Below are 21,957 nucleotides of genomic sequence, written 5' to 3' on the forward strand. Positions count from 1 at the left end.
AAATTGATACAGTGGAAGGCCATTCTGCAAACTTGCTATCCCCAGATTGGGGGGGGGGGGGAAATAAACTTTTCTGAATGATTATATATTCACAAAAAGCAGTGAAAAAGGATGAAATACCTCTACAACTAGGCACCCAGTATTAAACACAAAAGTTTTGACAAGTGCTAATGCTGTTCGAGTGTCTTGTTGCAGGGGGCTGAAATATGCATCTTCAGAAATGCAGGCGTTGAAATACCAGACAAGTTGTGAAACGTGGTTCTGGAGAAGGAGGGGGCGGGCCAGTTGGGAGGAACAGGTACAGCAGGCGGCAAGGAAAGCCGAGTTGTGCTGCGTTCGTAGCGAGAGGATTTGAGTGTAGGAGTACGGATTAAGGTTAATGTGCAGTTTCAGTCGGCAGTTAGGAAGGCAAATGCAATGTTAGCATTCATGTCGAGAGGGCGAGAATACAAGAGCAGGGATGTACTTCCGAAGCTGTATAAGGCTCTGGTCAGATCCTATTTGGAGAATTGGGAGCAGTTTTGGGCCCCATAACTAAGGAAGGATGTGCTGGCCTTGGAAAGGGTGCCAGAGGAGGTTCACAAGAATGATCCCGGGAATGAAGAGCTTGACGTATGAGGAACGGTTGAGGACCTTGAGTCTGTGCTCTTTGAAGTTCAGAAGGATAAGGGAGGATCTTAGGAAATGAAATAAAATGAAAATAGCTTATTGTCACAAGTAGGCTTCAAATGAAGTTACCGTGAAAAGCCCCTAGTCGCCACATTCCGGCACCTGTTCGGGGATAAAGTGCCTTGTTCTGATTGGGATTGGACTGGTGCAACCTCCCTGGAGTGTAAGGGTTGGGGTTTTGTGGAAACGCCCGGGATCAGAATCTCCTGAAAGGGGCAGCATGGTAGCACAGTGGTCAGCACTGTTGCTTCACAGCTCCAGGGTCCCAGGTTCAATTCCCGGCTTGGGTCACTGTCTGTGCGGAGTCTGCACGTTCTCCCTGTGTCTGGGTGGGTTTCCTCCGGGTGCTCCGGTTCCCTCCCACAAAGTCCCGAAAGACGTGCTTGTTAGGTGAATTGGACATTCTGAATTCTCCCTCAGTGTACCCGAACAGGCGCCGGAGTGTGGCGACTGGGGGATTTTCACAGTAACTTCATTGCGGTGTTATTTTTTATATAAGTTTAGAGTACCCAATTCATTTTTTCCAATTAAGGGGCAATTTAGCGTGGCCAATCCACCTACTCTGCACATCTTTTGGGGTTGTGGGGGCGAAACCCACGCAGACACGGGGAGAATGTGCAAACTCCACACGGACAGTGACCCAGAGCCGGGATCGAACCTGGGACCTCGGCGCCGTGAGGCCGCAGGGCTAACCCACTGCACCACCGTGCTGCCCCTTTGCAGTGTTAATGTAAGTCAACTTGTCACACTAATAAAGATTATTATCTTTTAAGACGGTGCTGGGTTAGACCAGGTCCGGCACGGTGGTTGGGTATCCTGCGGTTGAGTCCTTTGTTATTTTCTTGGCACGAGAGATGCTAAGATTGTGGGTCTCGGTGCCATGGTCAAATAAACGGTCCTGTGGTTGCCTTATCCCTTTATTCCTGAAGTGGTTACGGTGCCGGGGTGGGTTTCCTGGTGCTGGGGAGTGGCGTGTGGTGTGGGAAGTGTGTGATCTGGCGCTCCCTCCCAGGGCGCCCTCCCTTTCCGGGTGGGGCCCCCTCAAACCCCTCTCCCTCGGGCAGGTTTCCCCTTTCCCAGCTGGCATCGGTTTATATCCTTCTTTGCCTTGCGTCTTTTTGTCTGCACTGAGGTGATGTGTTCTCTGTTGATCTGGTGCCTTGCCCTTCCCCTGGATCCGAGGCCCTGTGGGTGGGGTTTGCTAGCTCGGGTCTTGCTTGCTGTTTGTTCTTACTCTTTACTTAATTTTCTATGGGAAAATTGCTCTATGGGATTTCCTTGCACGTGTAGTCGTCGGCCCTCTCCTGGTTGCCTTATGGCTATATGATTGTTGTCTGCTCTGCCTGGGGCCCGGAGGGAGGTGGCTTGCGTAGTGGGTGTCATTTTAATTCCCCCTTAACTCTGGGGCTCTCCAGATTATTTAATTCCTCTATTCCTTCTGTTCTAAAGGGGTGGGTATGACGCACGCCTGTATAAAAGCAAATTACAGGCAGCACGGTGGCGCAGTGGGTTAGCCCTGCTGCCTCACGGCGCCGAGGGCCCAGGTTCGATCCCGGCTCTGGGTCACTGTCCGTGTGGAGTTTGCACATTCTCCCCGTGTCTGTGTGGGTTTCACCCCCCACAACCCAAAGATGTGCCGGCTAGGTGGATTGGCCACTCTAAATTGCCCCTTAATTGGAAAAAATGAATTGGGGACTCTGAATTTATATTAACAAAAAATAAAAGCAAATTACTGCGGATGCTGGAATCTGAAACCAAAAAGAAAATGCTGGAAAATCTCAGCAGGTCTGGCAGCATCTGTAGGGAGTGAAAAGAGCTAACGTTTCGAGTCCAGGTGAGCAGCTTTGACAAAGGGTCATCTGGACTCAAAACTTTCGCTCTTTTCTCTCCCTACAGATGCTGCCAGACCTGCTGAGATTTTCCAGCATTTTCCCTTTCGTTTGACGCACTCCTGTGTTGGTGACTGTATCGGATTTGGTGCAGACGATTCTTGTATTCGTGGAAGGAACACGTTCGGGATTTTCTCCCCAACTCATCCGGTCTCATCTGTTCCTATGTTGGAATGATTTTTGTTACGTGCTGTACCTGCTTTGCATCGATACCCGCTGCTTTTATCACTTTTTCTTTTGTTCTGATTTTAAAAAACCTTGAAAACTTCAATAAAATTTGTTTTAAATTTCTCTACCAGAGCGGCAGCGCTATAATGATAAGTATAAAATCCTCCCTGGCAAAGGTCGACAATTTCTAGCGAGCATGTACAAGGTCTGAAAATGAAGAATATGCAGGCTTACGGGGAGACGGTGGTGGGATGTTACTAGGTGACATTCAGAGAGCTAGTATGGACACAAAGGGCTGAATGGCCTCCCTGGGTGCGGCAACAACTCTGCCTTTCAAAAGAAGGGGCAAAAGAGTCCATCAGGTTTAAGGATCATACACAAGGGAGCCCAGGGTTTGAGCAGGGTGCCTGAAGACTGATCGCTTGATAAGTTACAAACGACAGAAAAGTTAAGAAGTTGTGCAGGTGTGAACAGGGACGTTACAAAGGAACACGGATGGAGGCTGTGGCAGATGGAGAGAAGCGAGAGGTCCTGTCAGAAGGACAAATCACAACATTTAGTTAATGCTGAAAGCCAAGTAATTGTGGCAGAGCAAAGGTGTTTAATTCAGGTGTCCATGTGCGCAGATCACTACAAGCTGGTGCACGGATATGACAGGCTGTCAAAAAGGGAAATGGAATGATGGCCATTATCTGAAAGGGATTGAAGTAGAAAAGTGAGGCGGCTCAGCTGTGCAGAGCCATGGTGGGACTCCACCTGGAGCTTCGAAACCTCTGGTCTTGGAAGAGGACACAGTATCATCAGCGTTTAAATAATTTAATTACTATGAGACAAAAACAGAAAATGCTGGACGATCGCAGAGGGTCTGACAGAGAGACAGAGCGAAGGGAGTGCACTGCCCTCTACGCCAAGTATCCCAATCCATTCCATACAAATGGGTCAACACATACCTGACAGACATCGGAGCGCACACCAGTCTTCCAGAAACCTTGACTGCTCAGTTCCACCGTTACCTCACGTCGCATTGTATTTTTCTGTCGGATCTTCTGCAGCGCTTCCTGAAATTCACATAAACACAGGATTCTGTTGTATGCCACAATGGGACGGATCGAGGCCAGCACTCCTCAAAATAATATCCCTCAACTCCGGTTAGGATTTGTTATCCGCGCTAAGTCGCACCAAGTTGGGCCCACCCACTTACCCCGTGCTCACTCACCTTCATTGGCTCCCGGCGTTGACCAACTCCTCGATTATAAAACTCTCGGCCTGGTTTTCACCTCCCTGGCCTTGCCCATCTCTGTCATCTCCAGCAGCCCTCCAGAAATATTGACGCTTCTCCCATTCAGGCCTCTTACACACTGACGACTAAAACCCCTCCGCCTTTCTCAGTCTTGCCTTCAGCTTCCATCACCCAGGGCTCCAGAATTGTCCCCCCCCCCACCTCTTAAACCGCACTGACTCTCTAACTCCCCTCTGTCCTTCTCATTAGGTACAGATCAGAACCTAACTCTTTGATCAAGCTTTTGGCGATGTTGCTCAGCATCAACTTTTGTTTGAAGTACCTTGGGATGCTGCTCTATCTCAAAAGGCGCTACATAAATGCAAGCAGTTGTTGTCGCTGCAAGAGGACAGGCGAGGCAAAATGGAGGATACACTGTGTCGATGGTGATTCGCAGTCACAAAACACTTTGTAAAAAAGAAAACACTCCCCCCCCAACGGTGCATAGCTTAGGCGCTAAAAGAAACGCAGAGCTTGGAATCTTCCAAGAACCCTTGACATTAGGAGGTTCGAAAGTAACATCTGTCTGCACTCCTCAGCTCAAAATGACCCAATCCTGCTCCCCATGAATAGCCGAAGCGGAAAACCGTGTAAACTTCAAAGGGGGACGAAGGGGCTCAGTTAGTTAAACATGCTGGAGTTGCTGAAGCAGCCATAACCACTAAGCTAATGATGGATGGAAAGTGCCAGGCCAGGCAAAATTACATTTCAGCAGCAGTTTTCCCCCCCCCCCCCATAAGGTTAATGATTCTCTTTATTAATAATCCACCAGTCGCTGTCGCTCTTGCTCTCACACGATGGTTGAATTGCGAAAGTAACAGATCCGACATGACATGTTCCCGAAATAAACCCTGGATTGAAAAAAAAATCATTTGAATCATACTTTGTGTGAACTCCCCAGTGTCCAGCAGTGGTTTTGGGGCTGTGTACATTATTTTGTGTCTGCAATTAGACGCAATTGCTTTGCTGTCAACTCCGACAAATGCAATTATAAGTTCAAACATAAAAACGCAGGGGGATCCCTTTTATTCTCTAGTTAACAGCCTGCTTATCATTTCCTTTCTAATGAGGTTTATCATTTCTCTGACAGATTTCCCTTTGCTTTCCAAGGGTGACAACGACCGAGCGGAATTAAATTAACACAGAGTCATTGATTCGGGCCAGACACATTTCCGTAATTCATGGAAGGGTTAATGTGTTAACTATTCAGATGCCTCAATCACTGGCCAGGCCATCTCTCCACCAATCTCTCACATTCGATAAGACCAAAGGACACAGGAGCTGAAGCAGGCCATTCGGCCCATCGAGTCTGCTCCGCCATTCAACGGGATCATGGCTGACTCGAAAAGATCATCCTCAACGCAGTTTTCCTGCCTTATCCCCACAGCCCTCAATGCGTTACTGATTAATAATCTGTCTGTCTCGGCCTTGTACATATTTAATGACCCAGCCTCTACGGATTTCTGCGGTAAATTCCAGATTCACCTCAGAAGAAATTCCTTCTCGCGTGGATCCATCTCCTCCCTCCCAATTCCATTTCATTCTCATTCCGCTGGTGGTGAAAAACATTTTCCCCGATAACCAGCTATGTTCAAACTTTCAAATCCCAACTACCTGACCATAGATCTTCCCTTCATCATGATATTTCTAGAACTTTCCTTCTACTTAATCGCTCCAACGAAAAAAAAAACACCTTTTCTCATTTCCATTCTCCTTCCTCAGAACACTCTCCTTCTTTCAGAATCTCCCTAAAACCGCTTGTTCATAACATTTTTGGTCACCTTCCCCAATGTCTCCTTGAGAGTTATCGCAGCACAGAAGGAAAATATTTGGCCCATCAAATCTGTGCTGGCTTTCAGTCGAGCAATCCAGTCAGTCCCACTCCCTACTCTATCCCTGTAGCCCTGAGAGTTTCTTTCCCCTCACATCTATCTTCTTCTGGAAATCATCTGTTTTCAACAAGCTGATCGGCAGTGAACTCCAGGCCACGGCCACTCTCATTCCACCACCCGCCGTATCTCTAGATTAGGTCCCGCCCCCCCCTCAGTTGCAGTACAGTCCCCGGTGGAGCACTGAATGGCACGGAAAAGGCGATTTTGCCAAAATGTCTTTCTGAGTGCCATCAATGGCAGGTCAACATCACTCCCAGCATCAGCGGGAATCACCCGCCGATGTGACCACTTGGACTCCGGCCCTCATGATTCTGAATACCTCAATCATATCTCATCTCAAGATTCTCTTCTCCAAGGAGAACAGCCCCAATTTCGCTAACCCATCTTCCTGACTGAAGTTCCTCATCTCTGAGAATTTTTTTCTGCTCCCGCTCTAAAGCCTTCACATCCTTCCCAAACTCTACCCTTCCGTAACAAACTGGACCTTCATCAAAATACCAGACTGATGAAATCATCCTCTCCTGTGCGCATTCCGAACAAATGTGACATTATCATAAATGTAAGAACGGCAAAGGTTGATGAAATGCCTAAATTAACCACTAGGGGAAGCTAGAGGTACAACTATATAAAGCATTGATGCTGAGCCTCGTGAGGAGAGAGGTTGAGGAGCAAGCTAGAGTACAGACTGAAGGGAAGGTAGTGTGAGTGAGAGCAGATTAATGTAATAGTGTAAAGATTAGTAGATCAGTGTAGATTATATGTTAATTATTAACTGTGTATTATATAGAAGTGTCGAATCCAATTAAGTAGCGCTAATAAATTTATAGCTTTCTTCAATTTAAAAAACTATTTGTGGTGTTTGTGAACACTCCGCCAACCATCCTGAATTTAGCAACACCACAACAAGCATAATTTTCCTCTATGTACATCCCAAATGTTTTCCAAGAAATGTAATGTGAAATGAAAACATAACCGGTGTGAGGAGGATCCGTACGGACAATACTTTACCTCGCGCTGTGCCAGTTTCTGCTTATCCGCTTGCTTGACCTTTGGGCTGTTTGCCAGTAGGTGACGCAGTTTGACGTAGCTCTTCCATAGTTTCTGATACCTTTAAAAAGATAAGTTTCAGCAGTACTATCAATCCCACAAATCATCTCCTCTCTGCCAACACCACCTTCCTCAATCTGAGTCAGTGAAACTACGCCTTGCGGCTAACATTTTTGGTTTACATCAGCCTAGGAACCTGGCGGCACCGCCCATGTTTTCCAAGCACAAAGCAAGTGCCTGAACATTCAGGATAGCGCGCATGCCAACTACGGGCAGCGTGTACATCGCACACCCATCTTTGGGAAAACAAATCAGCTTGAGCCATGTTGAGGGCCCAGGCTTGAAGCAGGTGATCAGCTCTTTTCAAAGAGGGGGCCCCCGACATCAGTTTGAGGTCCTTTTGCAAACACGGTCCTGAACACAGCTTGGGCAGCAATAAGGAAAACATGATCTGTGCTTGACTGGTTCAAGCACCAGCCCTTAAAGGGACTGCTACCAAGAAGATAAATAAATATCAGGAGAGGGCGAAAAACCAAGATATCTTCTCCTCATAACAGAAAATTGAATGAAGACCTAAAACAGATCTTTTAAAACAAGGAAAGGTTTCGATCGCGGGGATACAGAGCAAATGTTTCCACTTGCAGTGATCAGCAAAACCAGAGGCCAAATCAAATATGGAATTCAGAAGAAAAGTGCTCAGCCGGAGTGCTGAGGATATGGAACTCGCTGCCAGAGAGAGTAGCTGAGGCGAACGGTATAAATTAATTCAGGAAGAAGTTGAACACCGGGGAAAGGAACCTTCTTCTGGTTCTGTCCCTGTTTCAGACCACCCACAGCTGAAACCCTCAGCCGTGCCTTTGTTACATTTGGACCCGACTATTTCAATAAACTGTCAGACAGCCTCTCAACTTCCACCCTCCAGAAATGTTAAGGCATTAAAATTGCCAACCACGAGATTCTCGTGGATAGTCCCAGCCCATGTGCACTGAAAGCATATCCTGAAGTTTCAGAAAGATTGACACAGGAACCGCACACTAATTGCGCAGTCCATTTTCACTTCAGGAGTTGAATTCTTAAACATCAAGACTGTTCCTTTAATATCACAGAATTTAATTTCCAACATTTATAAAGTTATGCACAGTGGTTAGCACAGTTGCTTCACAGCGGCAGGAACCAGTGTTCGATTCCCGGCTTGGGTCACTGTCCGTGCGGAGTCTGCATGTTCTCCCAGTCTCTGTGTGGGTTTCCTCCGGGTGCTCCGGTTTCCTCCCACAGTCCAAAGATGTGCAGGTTAGGTGGATTGGCCACGCTAAATTGCCCCTTAGCGACCAAGAATAGGTGAGGTTACGTCCGGATTAGGTGGGGTTACTGGGTTTCGGGGACAGGGTGGATTGGAACGGAGTGCTCTTTCCAAGAGCCTGTGCAGATTCGATGGGCCGAATGGCCTCCTACTGCACTGAACATTCTCTGGTCTCGCAGACACGAAAAACTCTTATAAATGAGCCGTTTACATCTTACAGCAGAACTCAGAATACAAAGACAGCCACTGAGGAGTTGAAAATCCATTTGCTTACGTCCGATAGCATGTTCGCAAATCAGTAAAAACGTCACAACAAAAGAGTGCAAACCCGGAGGGGTGGGTGTGGAAGAGAAACCAACCCCAACAGCCCAGAAATAACGTCTTTGGAAGCATTTGGCAGCGGAAATGGATAAATATTAGGAGTGCACTTCTGAAAATCACTTACAGAATGGCTTGTACAAAACACTCTGCTCCACTGACATAAATCAAAGGCTCCACGGGCGATCGCCTGCTGCTGCATTAGTGAAACGGAGCGCAAAAGTAGATTTCCCCACGTCCCGATTCACGGTGCACCTGACCTAGAAACCCCATCTGATGGAAACACTGAGCATCCGACATGGACAGGTGCACCGACAGCCACCTAGGAAATCCCTCACCTTCGCACAAGAGAAGTAAGCCCACAGAAATGTTCTGGGGAACTTTATGAAGCAAACCACTGATGCTATTACTTAAAAACAAAATCACGCACCTGGAACTTCAAAACAGGTGCACTTTCCTGTCAGCAAAGCGATCAGAGGGCTCAGTTTAAAACAAGGTTACAAATTCATAATTAATAAATGCAAGGCAGGCATTCACCTCCTCAGTGAGCGAAGTAATTTTATTTTGACTTGTGTCTACAAGGAATAACTTTTCAACATTTCCTCCCTTGCTTGCTATTATATTTGGGGTTAAATCTTTCACAGCAGCGTTTCAAGGCATTTCTGAAGCTCTAACTTAATTCTTCCAGCTTCAGGTTGTCCTTCTCACCTACGACAGTGGTGTGGGTGAACCTGCTAAGCAGGTTCCACCGAGAGACATTGAGCAGGGTGGCAGCGGCGGCAATACACTCAGAGTAACACCGGCCCCACTAATGACTGAGGAGTTTGCTTTCTCCTCCAGATCCTATTCAATTCTAAACGCAGGACGCGGAAGAGAAAACCCACAGGGAACTTAATGAGAATTGACTTTGTCGGACGCATGCAGCAGTAGTTAGAGAGAGCACTCCTTGGGCGCGTTACCATGATCTTGATTCAGTGCTGGGGCCGGTGTATACATCAGGCAAGTAGCAACTCGAGAGCAAATCAACAGCCAGATCCACCAGTATTGCCTCGTGTTCACCAAACCCACCTCCAAAGCTAAAGAGTCAGCCCAACTTTTAAATATAGAGCACTCCACTGCAGATAAGAGTGAACACGTAGCATAGCATAGAATTTACAGTGCAGGAGGAGACCATTTGGCCCATCGAGTCTGCACCAGCCCTTGGAAAGAGTACCCCATTTAAGTTCACACTTCTAACCTATCCCCGTAACCCCACCTAACCTCTTTTGGACACTAAGGGGAAATTTAGCACGGCCAATCCAGCTAACCTGCACATCTTTGGACTGTGGGAGGAAACCGGAGCACCCGGAGGGAACCCACGCAGACACGGGGGGAACGTGCAGACTCCGCACAGACAGTGACCCCAAGCCAGGAATCGACCCTGGGACCCTGGAGCTGTGAAGCAACTGTGCTAACCACGGTGCGCATAGGATTTAGAACCCAGAGGCAGACCATTCAGTCCATATATCACAGGTTTAGTCTTTAATGCAGGGGGTTGGGAAGGGGGGGGGAACGGGTTGCAATGTAGAATTAGCAAGTTTTGCTACATTTATATAGGGCTCTGGTGAGATGATAGGTGGAATTCTGTGGGATGACAGCGGTCATGGTTATCGGCTGGGCAGCCAGCGGGATTGGAGCCCTCACGTCACCACTTTTGTTTGGGGGGGGGGGGGGGGGGGGGGCAATGGTCATCTGCATCTTGCACCACTCGGGCACTTAATGGGCCAGTGGCAAACCTTCCCCCAGGACCAAGGACCCGGTTTGGGTGGGTGGGTATGGGGGAAAGAGTCCCGCCCGCGAGAGTTACCAGCCAATCAGAGGCAAGCAACCCTTCTGCACTCAACCACGCCATCGGAGCGGCTGTGGCTGCCGCCGGTACTACACCCACCAGAGACGTCAAACGGAGGGGGGAAACTAAGCGGAGGTAATGATGGGGAGAAAGGGGCTGTGGGGGGAGGGGGACTGATAGTACGGGAAGGTGAGTAGCTCTCAGCCTTTTGGGCCTCCTCCACTGCAAAGCCTCTACACACTGTTGTGTTACCAACAGCGACAGGATGAGGAATTTGAGTAGGCAATGTCCCGTAATTGGCGGCAGGGTGATAAGGCCCATCCATGGGCCTTACCACCAGGGATTTAATCAGGGCAGCGCTGGGAAGACGGCAGGAACCCCAACTGCAACCCTCTGACCTGTTGAAATACTCCCTGCACCACCAACCTCACTGGAGGAAGGCTTTAGATTCCACCACACATCGAGAGTACTGTGTACAGTTTTGATCTCCATGCCTGGGGCAGGATATACTTGCCGGAGAGGAGGTGCAATAAGGTTCACCAGATTGATTCCTGGGAAGAGGGTACTATCCTGCAAGGAAAGATTGATTAGAACGGGCCGATTCTCTCTGGAGCTCAGAAACATCGGAGGTGATCCCATTTGAGTGCTTAGCATTCTGAGCAGGCTTGACAGATTCATGGCCAAGACACTGTTAAACCTAGTCTAGAATTTGAGTGGGAGGGGGTGGGTGGACAATCTCAAGGTTAAGGGTCAACTGTGTAGGACTGAGATGAAGAGAAATTCCTTCACGAGAGGGTTGAGAGTCTTTGTAATTCTTTACGTCAAGGAGCTGCGGAAGTTCAGTTATTAAGTATATTCACGACGGAGATAGACAGATAGTGCAGGCAAGGGATGTTGATAGTGGGGGATTCAGCGATGGTAATGCCACTGAATGTCAAAGGAGCGATGGTTAGATCCTCTCCTGTAGGAGATGGTCATCGCCTGGCACGAATATAACACATCTATGCCAGCTCCCACTCTGTATCCCGCCAATTTCTTTCTCTTCTGATAATTATCCTGCACCCTCTTGAAAGCCTGGATCGAATCCTCCTCCACTGTACACTCAGTGCATTCCAGATCTTGGACCACTCACTGCCGGACAAACACTTTCCTTCGTGCCGCCTTTGGTTCTTTTGTCGATCACCTCAAACTGCCCCCCCGCACCCCCCCCCCCCTGCACTTGATCCTTCCCCCAATGGGAGCAGCTTCGCTCTGTCTCATCTGACCACACCCTTCAGGACTTTGAACACTCTCCTTCAAATCTGCTTTCCTTCAGGAACGGCCCCAGCTTCCCCAAGGTATTGTCATCGCAAAGTTCCTTGTCCGTGGAACCATTTTCTTTGTATCTTCTCTGGAGCCTCTCCAATGGCCTTCACGCCCTTCCAAAAATGCAGCAGCCAGAAATGGGCACAACACTCCAGCTGGGATTGAATCAGTGCTTTATGGAGGTTTATCAGAATGTCCTTGCTTTTCAACTCCAAACCCGTATTTATAAAAGCCAGGATTTTCTTTTTCCCCTTTTGAATCTTCGTGCCGACTTCACACGGTCGTTGTTCTGCTTGCTTTCCATCCTTTCTCCTGTACAGATTCTGAATTTGACAGAGTGTGACTGGAAACTCAAAAACTGAACTATCAATGTGGTATTAGTGACAACTCCAACACTTTGACGAGGCGTTGGTATAAAAAGTCGGTGGTTGCCCATCAGGGTAATGAAGATCTTTACAACGGAAACCTCAAGGGTGAGGAAACACAGTAAATAGTCCAAACTGCCGTAATGCCTAGATTCTGGAATTCTCACTCTCCTTTTCAAATCAATCCATCTTTTTTTTTTAAACTTAGTGTACCCAATTATTTCTTTCCCCCAATTAAGGGGCAATTTAGCGTGGCCAATCCACCTACCCCGCACATCTTTGGGTTGTGGGGGCGAAACCCACGTGAACACGGGGAGAATGTGCAAACTCCATACGGACAGTGACCAGGGGCTGGGATCGAACTCGGGTCCTCGGCGGCGTGAGGCAGCAGTGCTGACCACTGCGTCGCCATGCCGCCCCGTTCAAACCCATCCAGGGCCTCAAACCCCCTCCAAACTCTGCCGTCTCCTCCAGTCCCGTAACCCCCTTTTGAGATCTCTGCTCTTCTTGGATTTGGACCCCTTGAGCAACCCAAATTTTAATCCCCCCCCTCATCTCATCTCCTCCCCCCCTCCCCCATCTCATCTCCTCTTCCCCGCCCCCCCCGCCCCCCCCCCCCCCCCCCCAGCCCCCCAACCCCCACTTCAGTTGTTTGGGCCAAAACGTAACTCTGAAACTCACCCCCTAAATCTTTCCCAACTCTCTCTCCTTTTTAAGTCGCTCCTTCAACTAAGCTCGTTGGTCACCTGTCCAAATAACATTGTGTGCCCTGGTGAGGGACTTTGCTGTATAACGCCCCCGACATTTCGCTATGTTAATACCGCTATTTATATACGCACACAATTTGTTGTAACGCGAGTCATGGTAAATGGCACACAGCTTTCAGACGAAGAGCTTTCTGCTTCCCACAAATGTCCCGACTTTCATTAAACGTGATAAAGCAGCGCAGCATGATCCATACCGAGCCGGGGCATTTAGCTGGCTTCATCAAAACTCAGATGGGAATGGAATTGATTCATTCGGTAGCACCGACTGTTAAACAGGGCAAAAAATTGGATTGGAACAAACTACTTGTTCGTAATGGGAAAGATGTGAACAACATTATTCATGCTGAATGCCTGGTGAAGGGGAGTAGAGTAGTGTTCGAGAAAATTATCCGGGGGGGGGGGGGGGGGGGGCAGGATTGGGAAAAGAGGAGTTTGAGGGAGGGACTTCATAAGGTCTCGTAAATTCCTCTAATGAAGCAGCGCTCTGTCACATAAGCTTAATGCTGAGTTACTGTATGGAACTCATCGCCATTCACTCAATATTAAAATATTTTCTTTGACGCTACTGCCACCATGGGGGTGACACCAGGAACTGCAGGCTGGCGCAATTGAATGCAGGTTCTTTTGAAAGTAGATTACAAAGAAAGGCTGCCACTCTCCGGCCCTCCAAGCCTGTGCTGATCATGCTGCCCTAACTAAAAACAAAACCTTCTGCCTTTACTCAGTCCATATCCCTCTATTTCCTCCCTATTCATGGACCCATCCAGATGCCTCTTAAATGTTGCTAATGTGCTGCTTCCACCACATCCTCTGGCAGCGCGTTCCAGGCACTCACCACTCTGTGTGTGAAAAGCTTACCCCTGCACATCTCCCTTAAACTTTCCCCCTCTCACCTTGAACCTGTGCCCTCTATGTAATTGACACTTCCACCCTGGGAAAAAGCCTCTCGACTATCCACCCTGTCTGTGCCTCTCAGAATTGTGTCGACCTCTATCGGGTCTCCCCTCAGCCTCCGTCGTTCCAGTGAAAACAATCCTAGTTTATCCAAACTCTCCTCATGGCCAACATCCTCGAGACCAGGGAACATCCTGGTGAAACTTCTTTGCACTCTCGCCAAAGCTTCCATGTTCTTCTGGAATACTCCAAATGCACATTAATATACGTGGCGTCCCTTTTTGTCTGTCCATAAACTCACCTCCCAGCTGTTATTTAGGACACGCAGAAACTTAGCAACTATGAATCACGACTTGTAAAGATTTGCAGTTTTTGTTCTGCTGGCTGATGTGGTTAATGAGATTTTAAATTATGTACACGCAATATATATCGCACATATATATTCTATTCACTCCCTCCACCACTGGCAAAATAGTGGCTCTTGCAACAGTGCCTTTCAAACCTCTGCCCCCGAGAAGCAGAAGGGCAGCAGATGCCCAAGAACGCCACCACCGAGGTTACTCCACTCCGAGTCACTCACCATCCCGAGCTGGAAATATAATCGGCTTTTCCTTCACTGTCACTGGGTCAAAATCCTGGAACTCCCTCCCCGACAGCACGGTGGGTGTACCTACACCCCATGCACTGCAGCGGGTCCAAGATGGCGGCTCACAGCCACCTCCTGAAGGGCAACTCGGGCTGGGCAGCAAGTGAGAGTGAAAAAAAAAAAGAGGTTCGGGATTCCTTCAAAATCATCCAAAAATTAAACATTGAATCGTACAGCTGCTTGACTTGTTCCATTACTTTCACTTCTTTTAATATAATAATAGGAACGTTTGGTTGTTCCATTCTCTAGAGTGGGTGGAAAGCTGTGGCCTGGCATGTTACTACACAGAACAGCTGGCACCGTGGCATGCACATCTGTATGAGGAACTGCACGGGATGTTTAACAACTCAGCGTGGAGAATTGCGACAGGTCCAATTAGGAAAGATAGTGAGGAAATGCTCGAGGTAAAATGTGTTTTGGGAACCTTCCATGTCTAAAGGCAGAAAGGAGGAGAGGTTAATTGGCTATTTGTCTACTCACGGTTATTTGTCGCACACAATACTTTGGGTAATAACGACCACAGGACAAAGCGGCGTGGCAGTCATTTTAAAGATGAAGCAAATTGAAAATCGGGACAGAAGAGCATATTCGGCTCCTTTCTGGACGCAGACGAACACCGGGGGTTTGGCGAGGATGGTTCCGGGGTTGAGGGTCTTCGCTGACCAGGATGGATTGGAGGAGCTCGGGCTGTTTCCCTTGGAGAAGCAGAGGTCAACAGGAGGCTTAACGGGAGAAATCATCAGCTCCGTGGGCTGGATGGCTGGTTTGTGATGCAGAGCGAGGCCAGCTGCATGGGTTCAATTCCTGTACCGGCTGAGGTTATTAATTAAAAAAATAAATTTAGGGTACCCAATTATTTTTTTTTCCCGGTTGAGGGGCAATTTAGTGTGGCCAATCCACCCATCCTGCACATCTTTGGGATGTGGGGGTGAAACCCATGCAGACGTGGGGAGAACGTACAAACTCCACATGGACAGTGACCCGGGGCAGAGATCGAACCAGGGTTCTCAGTGCTGTGAGGAAGCAGTGCTAACCACTGCGCCACCATGCTGCTCCGCCGGCTGAGGTTATTCATGAAGGCCTCGCCTTCTCACCCTTGCCCCTCACCTGATGTGGTGATCCTCAGATGAAATCACCGCCGGTGAGCTCTCTCCCTCAGAGGTCATGAGGGACTATAGAGCGACATAATGAAAGGCAGACCAGATAGAGAGAAATTCTTCGCATTGGTGGAAGGGTCGGGAAGCAGAGAATACGGATTTGGTACGGTTGGCAAAAGAACCAGAGGCAACACGAGGAAAAATGTTTCGCGCAGCAAGTGTTTGGGATCCGGAACACACACTGGCCAAGAGCGTGGTGGAGGCAGATGTAATTGGGGCTGTCAAGAAGAGAATTAGATAAAATACAACCCAAAGCGGAAACCCATTTACAGGGCTACGCAGTGTAGTGGGACTAGCCCACTACTCCTGCAGAGGGTCAGTGCACACACAACGGGCTGAATAGCCTCCTTCTGTGCTGTAACCATTCTAGATTCCGTGCTGTGACCATTCTAGACTCTGTGCTGTGACCATTCTAGATTCCGTGCTGTGACCATTCTAGATTCCGTGCTGTGACCATTCTAGATTCCGTGCTGTAACCATTCTAGATTCCGTGCTGTAACCATTCTAGATTCTGTGCTGTGACCATTCTAGATTCCGTGCTTTAACCATTCTAGATTCCGTGCTGTAACCATTCTAGATTCCGTGCTGTAACCATCCTAGATTCCGTGCTTTAACCATTCTAGATTCCGTGCTTTAACCATTCTAGATTCCGTGCTGTGACCATTCTAGATTCCGTGCTGTAACCATTCTAGATTCCGTGCTGTGACCATTCTAGATTCCGTGCTGTAACCATCCTAGATTCCGTGCTTTAACCATTCTAGATTCCGTGCTTTAACCATCCTAGATTCCGTGCTTTAACCATTCTAGATTCCGTGCTGTAATCATTCTGAATACCGTGCTGTAAGCATTCTAGATTCCGTGCTGTAACCATCCTAGATTCTGTGCTGTAACCATTCTAGATTCCATGCTGTAAGCATTCTAGATTCCATGCTGTAACCATTCTAGATTCCATGCTGTAAGCATTCTAGATTCCATGCTGTAACCATTCTAGATTCCATGCTGTAAGTATTCTAGATTCCGTGCTGTAATCATTCTGAATACCGTGCTGTAAGCATTCTAGATTCCATGCTGTAACCATTCTAGATTCCATGCTGTAAGCATTCTAGATTCCATGCTGTAACCATTCTAGATTCCATGCTGTAACCATTCTAGACTCCATGCTGTAATCATTCTGAATACCGTGGTGTAACCATTCTAGATTCTGTGCTGTAATCATTCTGAATACCGTGCTGTAAGCATTCTAGATTCTGTGCTGTAATCATTCTGAATACTGTGCTGTAACCATTCTAGATTCAGTGTGGTGACCATTCTAGATTCTGTGATTCTAGAACGTTTTCACACCATTGCAGAAATTTGGCAAAAAATCTCAAATCAAAGGTAAATAAATGCAAAATGCACCAGTTGTGTAGTAAAATGTAGCTGGGAGGATGCCCCGATTTAGATGGACAGGAATATTGCACCAGAGTAAAGAGGGTGCATTTCCCCAAGGTTTCTTCCAGTTTCCCCGCAGCACCAACACCTTTACTGTAACAAAATGTCCCAAGGTGCTTTAGCAAAGTGTTATCAGGCAAGATTTCAATCCAAGCTACAGAGGGAGATATTCCGGAAGGAGAGGTAGGGAATAATGTATCTTCAGTGGTATTTATCTTGATGTCTGAGGATTCACCACTGACGTTACTGCTGACAGTCAGGAGCTCCCCCTCAAGAACTTCACGTAGCGAGTTGGGCCTCTGTTAATTTGTTGGGGAAGGATGAACCATCCCATTTTGATGTTAAATGTTCGTAATAAGAAGTGTGATGGATAATTGTGACAGTGCGAAGTGACGTTTGAGGGTAAGGGTGCACATTTTTAGCAAAACACAATAATGGATAGGTGGGGAAAGGAGGGGACGATGCAGATCCATCCTTAATCTGCATTGGACCATGTCGGCACCTTACTGCGTTCACTGAGAATTCTGTGTGCCGATGTTGTCCACCCATGCAGTCCTCCAGTCCGGTCAATTCTTTCCGGATGATTCAGCTGCTATCATTTCCAAACACCGGACTCTCACCCCTAATTTTCCAGCGCTGGTATTTTCTCAACTTCAGCCGAGGGTCCACGAAGTGCAGGGATTCTGAATTTCCTGCGGACAAATCCATTGGTTCTTCTCTCTAACCTGCTGCTTCCGAGGCCTGCTGGCCAGTGCCACTTTGCAGCAGTTTCCCAACAGCCCGACAAGAGTCCAGCTCTCGCATCTGTACAGCGCAATGCTCCACAGCACGACAAGTGCAAGTCACTTTTCCAAGTGAAAGTCAGAGGTGGGCAGTTCTTTCAGAGAATTAGAACGGTACTGTCGGCTGTGTGATCTTCGCCAGTGCTGAAAGATTCTCTGGTTAATTAAAGATTCTCACACGGAAACCCAATTCATGAGACAATCAATGGTGAAGATGGCCATTCTGCCCATCTTAATTGCTCCATCCTCAAATATTCTACTGCCCCATCTTTCAGGCACTTCGCCTACACTGCTATTCCTTGAAGACTTGTGTCTTAGAATCAAAATAATATTACAGCGCAGAAGCAGGCCATTCAATCCGATCTGCCTCTTTCAAAGAGCAGTCGTACTCAGTCCCACACTCCAGTTTATTGTCGGTTCCACATCCTCACACCCCTCTCTAGCTTCCTTTTAAAATTCTTCATGGAATCAGCTCCCGCCAACTCTTCTGGTCGAGCATTCAAGATGCTGATAACTATATGAAAGCATTTCTCTTCATCCATCCCCCCCCCCCCCCCCCCCCCCCCTCTCGCCCCCACCTCCCAACAACCACCATCCCATATCTTTTGCCAACGATTTGAAATTAACGAATCTGGTTATTGATCCATTCCACGGAAGGAATCGTTTTTCTCTCTCAACACCCGACAAGATCAGCTCTTCACCATCTATTTTCAAAGACGACAGTCTGAACTTTTCCAACTCTTGCTTCCCCCCCCCCCCCCCCAAACCCTGGTAACTCTCCGCTCTGTCCTTTCGAAGCCCCCCCCCCCCAACCTGGTAACTCTCCGCTCTGTCCTTTCGAAGCCCCCCCCCCCCCCCCCCCCCCCCCCCCCAACCTGGTAACTCTCCGCTCTGTCCTTTCGAAGACTCAGAAAAAGAGTCGACTTCTTTTTAACGGAAGCATTTTCGGGCACCGGAGCTAAACTTCTCTTTCACCAGTTTGAATTTTGCCTTTTCTGAGCAAAAGCAAAATGTCAGAATTATCACATCCGTAGATACCTCCCCATAATTCTCGAGGCATTAATATAAAAACTGAGGACAACTCGCGCAAGAGCTCATGAAAACACAAGCAACTATAAATATTTCTTAGAAAATATATAGAGATGTGTGTACGTCGCTATCTCTAAAGATTTCAAACGGGACAAAAAGCTAATATGGCTGAACCTATTGCAGTCCCGTTCCCCCCCTCCCCCACCACCAATAAAAGAAGCTCTGGGGCAGTATCAGGGAAACTCCCACCTCGTTATTCCTGAAGAGCCACTAATGACCCCCCTGTGAACTGCGTATATTAAATTCAAAGGCCATCTGCATTTGTTAACTCAGCTGTCCGACGGGATTCTGGTCGGTTGCTAAGACAAAAGGACCCCAGCGCCTCCCCTGCCATTCTAATGGTTGAGACGTTTAACAATCTCAGGGAGCACAGGATGAGGCATTCTCGCCTTTTTGCCTGTGGCAAGCTGGGAGACATGTGATCTGGGCCTCTGGCTTGTGGAACCAGTGCAGACTTGCAAAGTCTCAAGTCTGCTTCTTGACCTTCTGACGAGCAGCCTCAAAGACAAAGAGTGCGTGATTTCCCACTGGACCCGGGGGGGGTGGGGGGGGGGGGGGGGGTGGGGGGGGGGGGGGGGGGTGGTGGTGGAAAACACCCTTGCTTCTTGCCCCCACCATGACTTGCGCCCGGGGGAAAAATAATCCCAGCCGTCGTGTGGACAGATTTCTGCGTGTGGCAGTCCTACATGGGTATTTGAAGGGGCAATCTCTTCCATGGGTCGTGAGCATCGCAGACAATGCCAGCAGTTGTTACCCATCCCTAAGGACCCTGAACTGAGTAACTTGCTGGGCTGTTTCAGAGAGTTGTTAAGGGTGAACCACATTTCTGTGGGTCTGGAGATCACATGAAGGACGGCAGATTTCTCTCCCAAAGGGAAATTAGTGAAGCAAATGTGTTTTTGCAACAATCAAAGATAGTTTTCATGGTCACTATTACCGAGGCTGGCTTTCAATTCCAGATTCATTCATCGATTTGTTAATTCCACCAGCTGCTGTGGTGGGATTTGAACCTAGGAACCCCGAGTATTAGTCTGGGCTTCTGGACCATAGACTGCTCTCCCCTTTGAGAGCCAAGTGGTGATAATTTGAGGTGTTGAAATCATGACAGAATCTTTACGGTGCAGAAGGAGTCCATTTGGCCCATCTTGTCTGGCCCTCCAACCGAGTATCATGGCTTTCCCCTGCCATTTCCCCGTAACACTGCGCATTGTTTCCATTCAAATAATCATCTCACACCCTCTTGAATGCCTCAATTGAACCTGCCTCCGCCACACTTCCAGACGGTGTATTCCAGACCGAACCACTCGCAGTGTGAAAAAGCTTTTTCTCACATCACATGTGCTTCCTTTGCAAGTGATTAAAATCAGCTTCCTCTCATTCTTGACCCTTCTCCGAGCAGGAACAGTTTCTCCCTGTCTACTCTGTCCGGTCCCCTCATGAATTTGAACATTTCTATCCAAACTCCTCTTGCCTTCTCTCCAGGGGGAACAGTCCCAACCGCACCCATCGATCTCATCAATGAAGTTTCTCATCCCTGGAAACGTATCACAGAACAATACAACACAGAAGGAGATTGTTCTGCCCAGTGAGTCAGCGATGGCTTTTCCGAAGAGCAATCCAGTTAGTCCCACTCCCTCTTTCCCCCTATCTCCCCGCAATTTCTTTATCTTCTTCAAGTATTTATTCTTTTCTCTTTAAGAGCTAGAATTGAATCCCGGCTTTCCCGGTCTCTCGGAGTAACCCCTCATCCCAGAAAACATTTTGGCAAATCTCTTCCGTACCCTCTCGGAAGCCTCCCCACCGTTCCTGGAGTGGGCCCAGAATTGGCCACAATGCTCCAGTTGGAGGCGAACTGGTGTTTTATGTCAAGTCAGCATGACCTCCTGGCTTTAGTACTCGGATTCCATTCGCAATAAATAAAGCAACATATGGTAGGTACCCATTTCCCGCGCTTGCGATATCTTGCATCGGTGTGCTGAGGGGGTGCGGAGAGGTGAGAGGTCAACTTACTGTGGATCGCCAGCGTAGCTGAGCTGAGCGGGACGTATGCCAAAGTGAACGATAATTGGAAAGGTGATGACCTCCGGGTTAAACTGCTCCCGGTCCAACTGATCGATACGAACAGAACTGGGCTTCTGCACGGAAATCAAAAAGTTTCAGAATGATACAGTCATCCAAACACACTTATGCAAATATCAAGGTTGATTGATCTTTATGGTGAATTCAAATGGCCTTTTCGATAATTGAACAAATAAGACATAAATATTTAATAATCACATATCTGTTTTGTCCATCTACCTGTCAAAAGAAAATACGCTTGAATTTTATGGAAGCAAAGTGCCATAAAATTAATCAAAACGCAAACCAGGTTAAAAAAAAAACTTCTAAAACCACTGATTCCAGGCTTTGCTTTTTCCACAAACACAACGGGCAAGATTCTCTGTTTGGTAGACGAGGTGTCGATGCCGCGGCTGAATTGCGTGTGGGTCGCATTCCCGTTGGGAACGCTCTTCGATAAGTGAGACAGAACATTCTAAATGGGCCGGCATTCTGCCGGTGTGAATTCCGGGCCCAGCGGGCGGTGTAACTCCTGGGGCTGGAGTTGGCGCTGAACAGCCTGGCAGCTGGAGATGGTTTTAAACGCTCCACTCACCGAGATGGTTCAGTGAAGACCTGCCCCCGGGGTCGGGAGTCCGAAGTGGACCCACAGCTCCATGCCAGTGACGATAGGAGGGGCACCCTCTTCCCCAGCGGGGGCCGCAGACTCAGGCCTGCCGTCCTGAACAGCACCTGGGGGGTGGTGGCAGAGGCAGTCAGCGCTGCCAGTCTCACCAGGAGGAGACAGCTGGTGGTCCGGAGGGTGGGGGGGGGGGGGGGGGGGGGGTCACTGGTGAGGCCTCTGCCCTGAGAGGGGCAGAGAACCAGGGAGGGTTCCAAAGGTCACGGTGCAGGTGTCCTCCAGTTGGGGTGAGCTCTGCTGATCCCCCGCTTCCTCTGCAGTGGGACAGCACGTCTGAATGCCAACACCTGGTGGGCCCCTAATTGAGCTTGGCCACACCCATCCCCTTGATGATACAGCTGTGGTAGGAGGGTGCCCAGAGGGGCGGCGTGGGGTGGGCGCCCAGATGACC

The 21,957-nt window shown here is 48.4% G+C and overlaps 1 protein-coding gene across 2 annotated transcripts in view; it reads right to left on the reverse strand.

Annotated features, from left to right (window-relative positions):
• drosha (drosha ribonuclease III) overlaps positions 1-21,957 on the reverse strand; it is a 199,790-nt gene that overhangs the window by 116,666 nt on the left and 61,167 nt on the right. For both annotated transcript variants that reach the window (XR_005460598.1, XM_038796522.1), the window contains 3 exons: positions 20,837-20,961; positions 6,906-7,005; positions 3,677-3,784 (listed from right to left, as the gene is read on the reverse strand). Coding sequence is in view for 1 of the 2 variants with exons in the window: in XM_038796522.1 (XP_038652450.1) it covers positions 3,677-3,784; positions 6,906-7,005; positions 20,837-20,961 (333 nt within the window). In the remaining variant the exon portion in view is untranslated. The remainder of the gene's footprint in view (positions 1-3,676; positions 3,785-6,905; positions 7,006-20,836; positions 20,962-21,957) is intronic.

This window comes from Scyliorhinus canicula, chromosome 5, assembly GCF_902713615.1.
Source record: "Scyliorhinus canicula chromosome 5, sScyCan1.1, whole genome shotgun sequence".
NCBI lineage: Eukaryota > Metazoa > Chordata > Chondrichthyes > Carcharhiniformes > Scyliorhinidae > Scyliorhinus > Scyliorhinus canicula.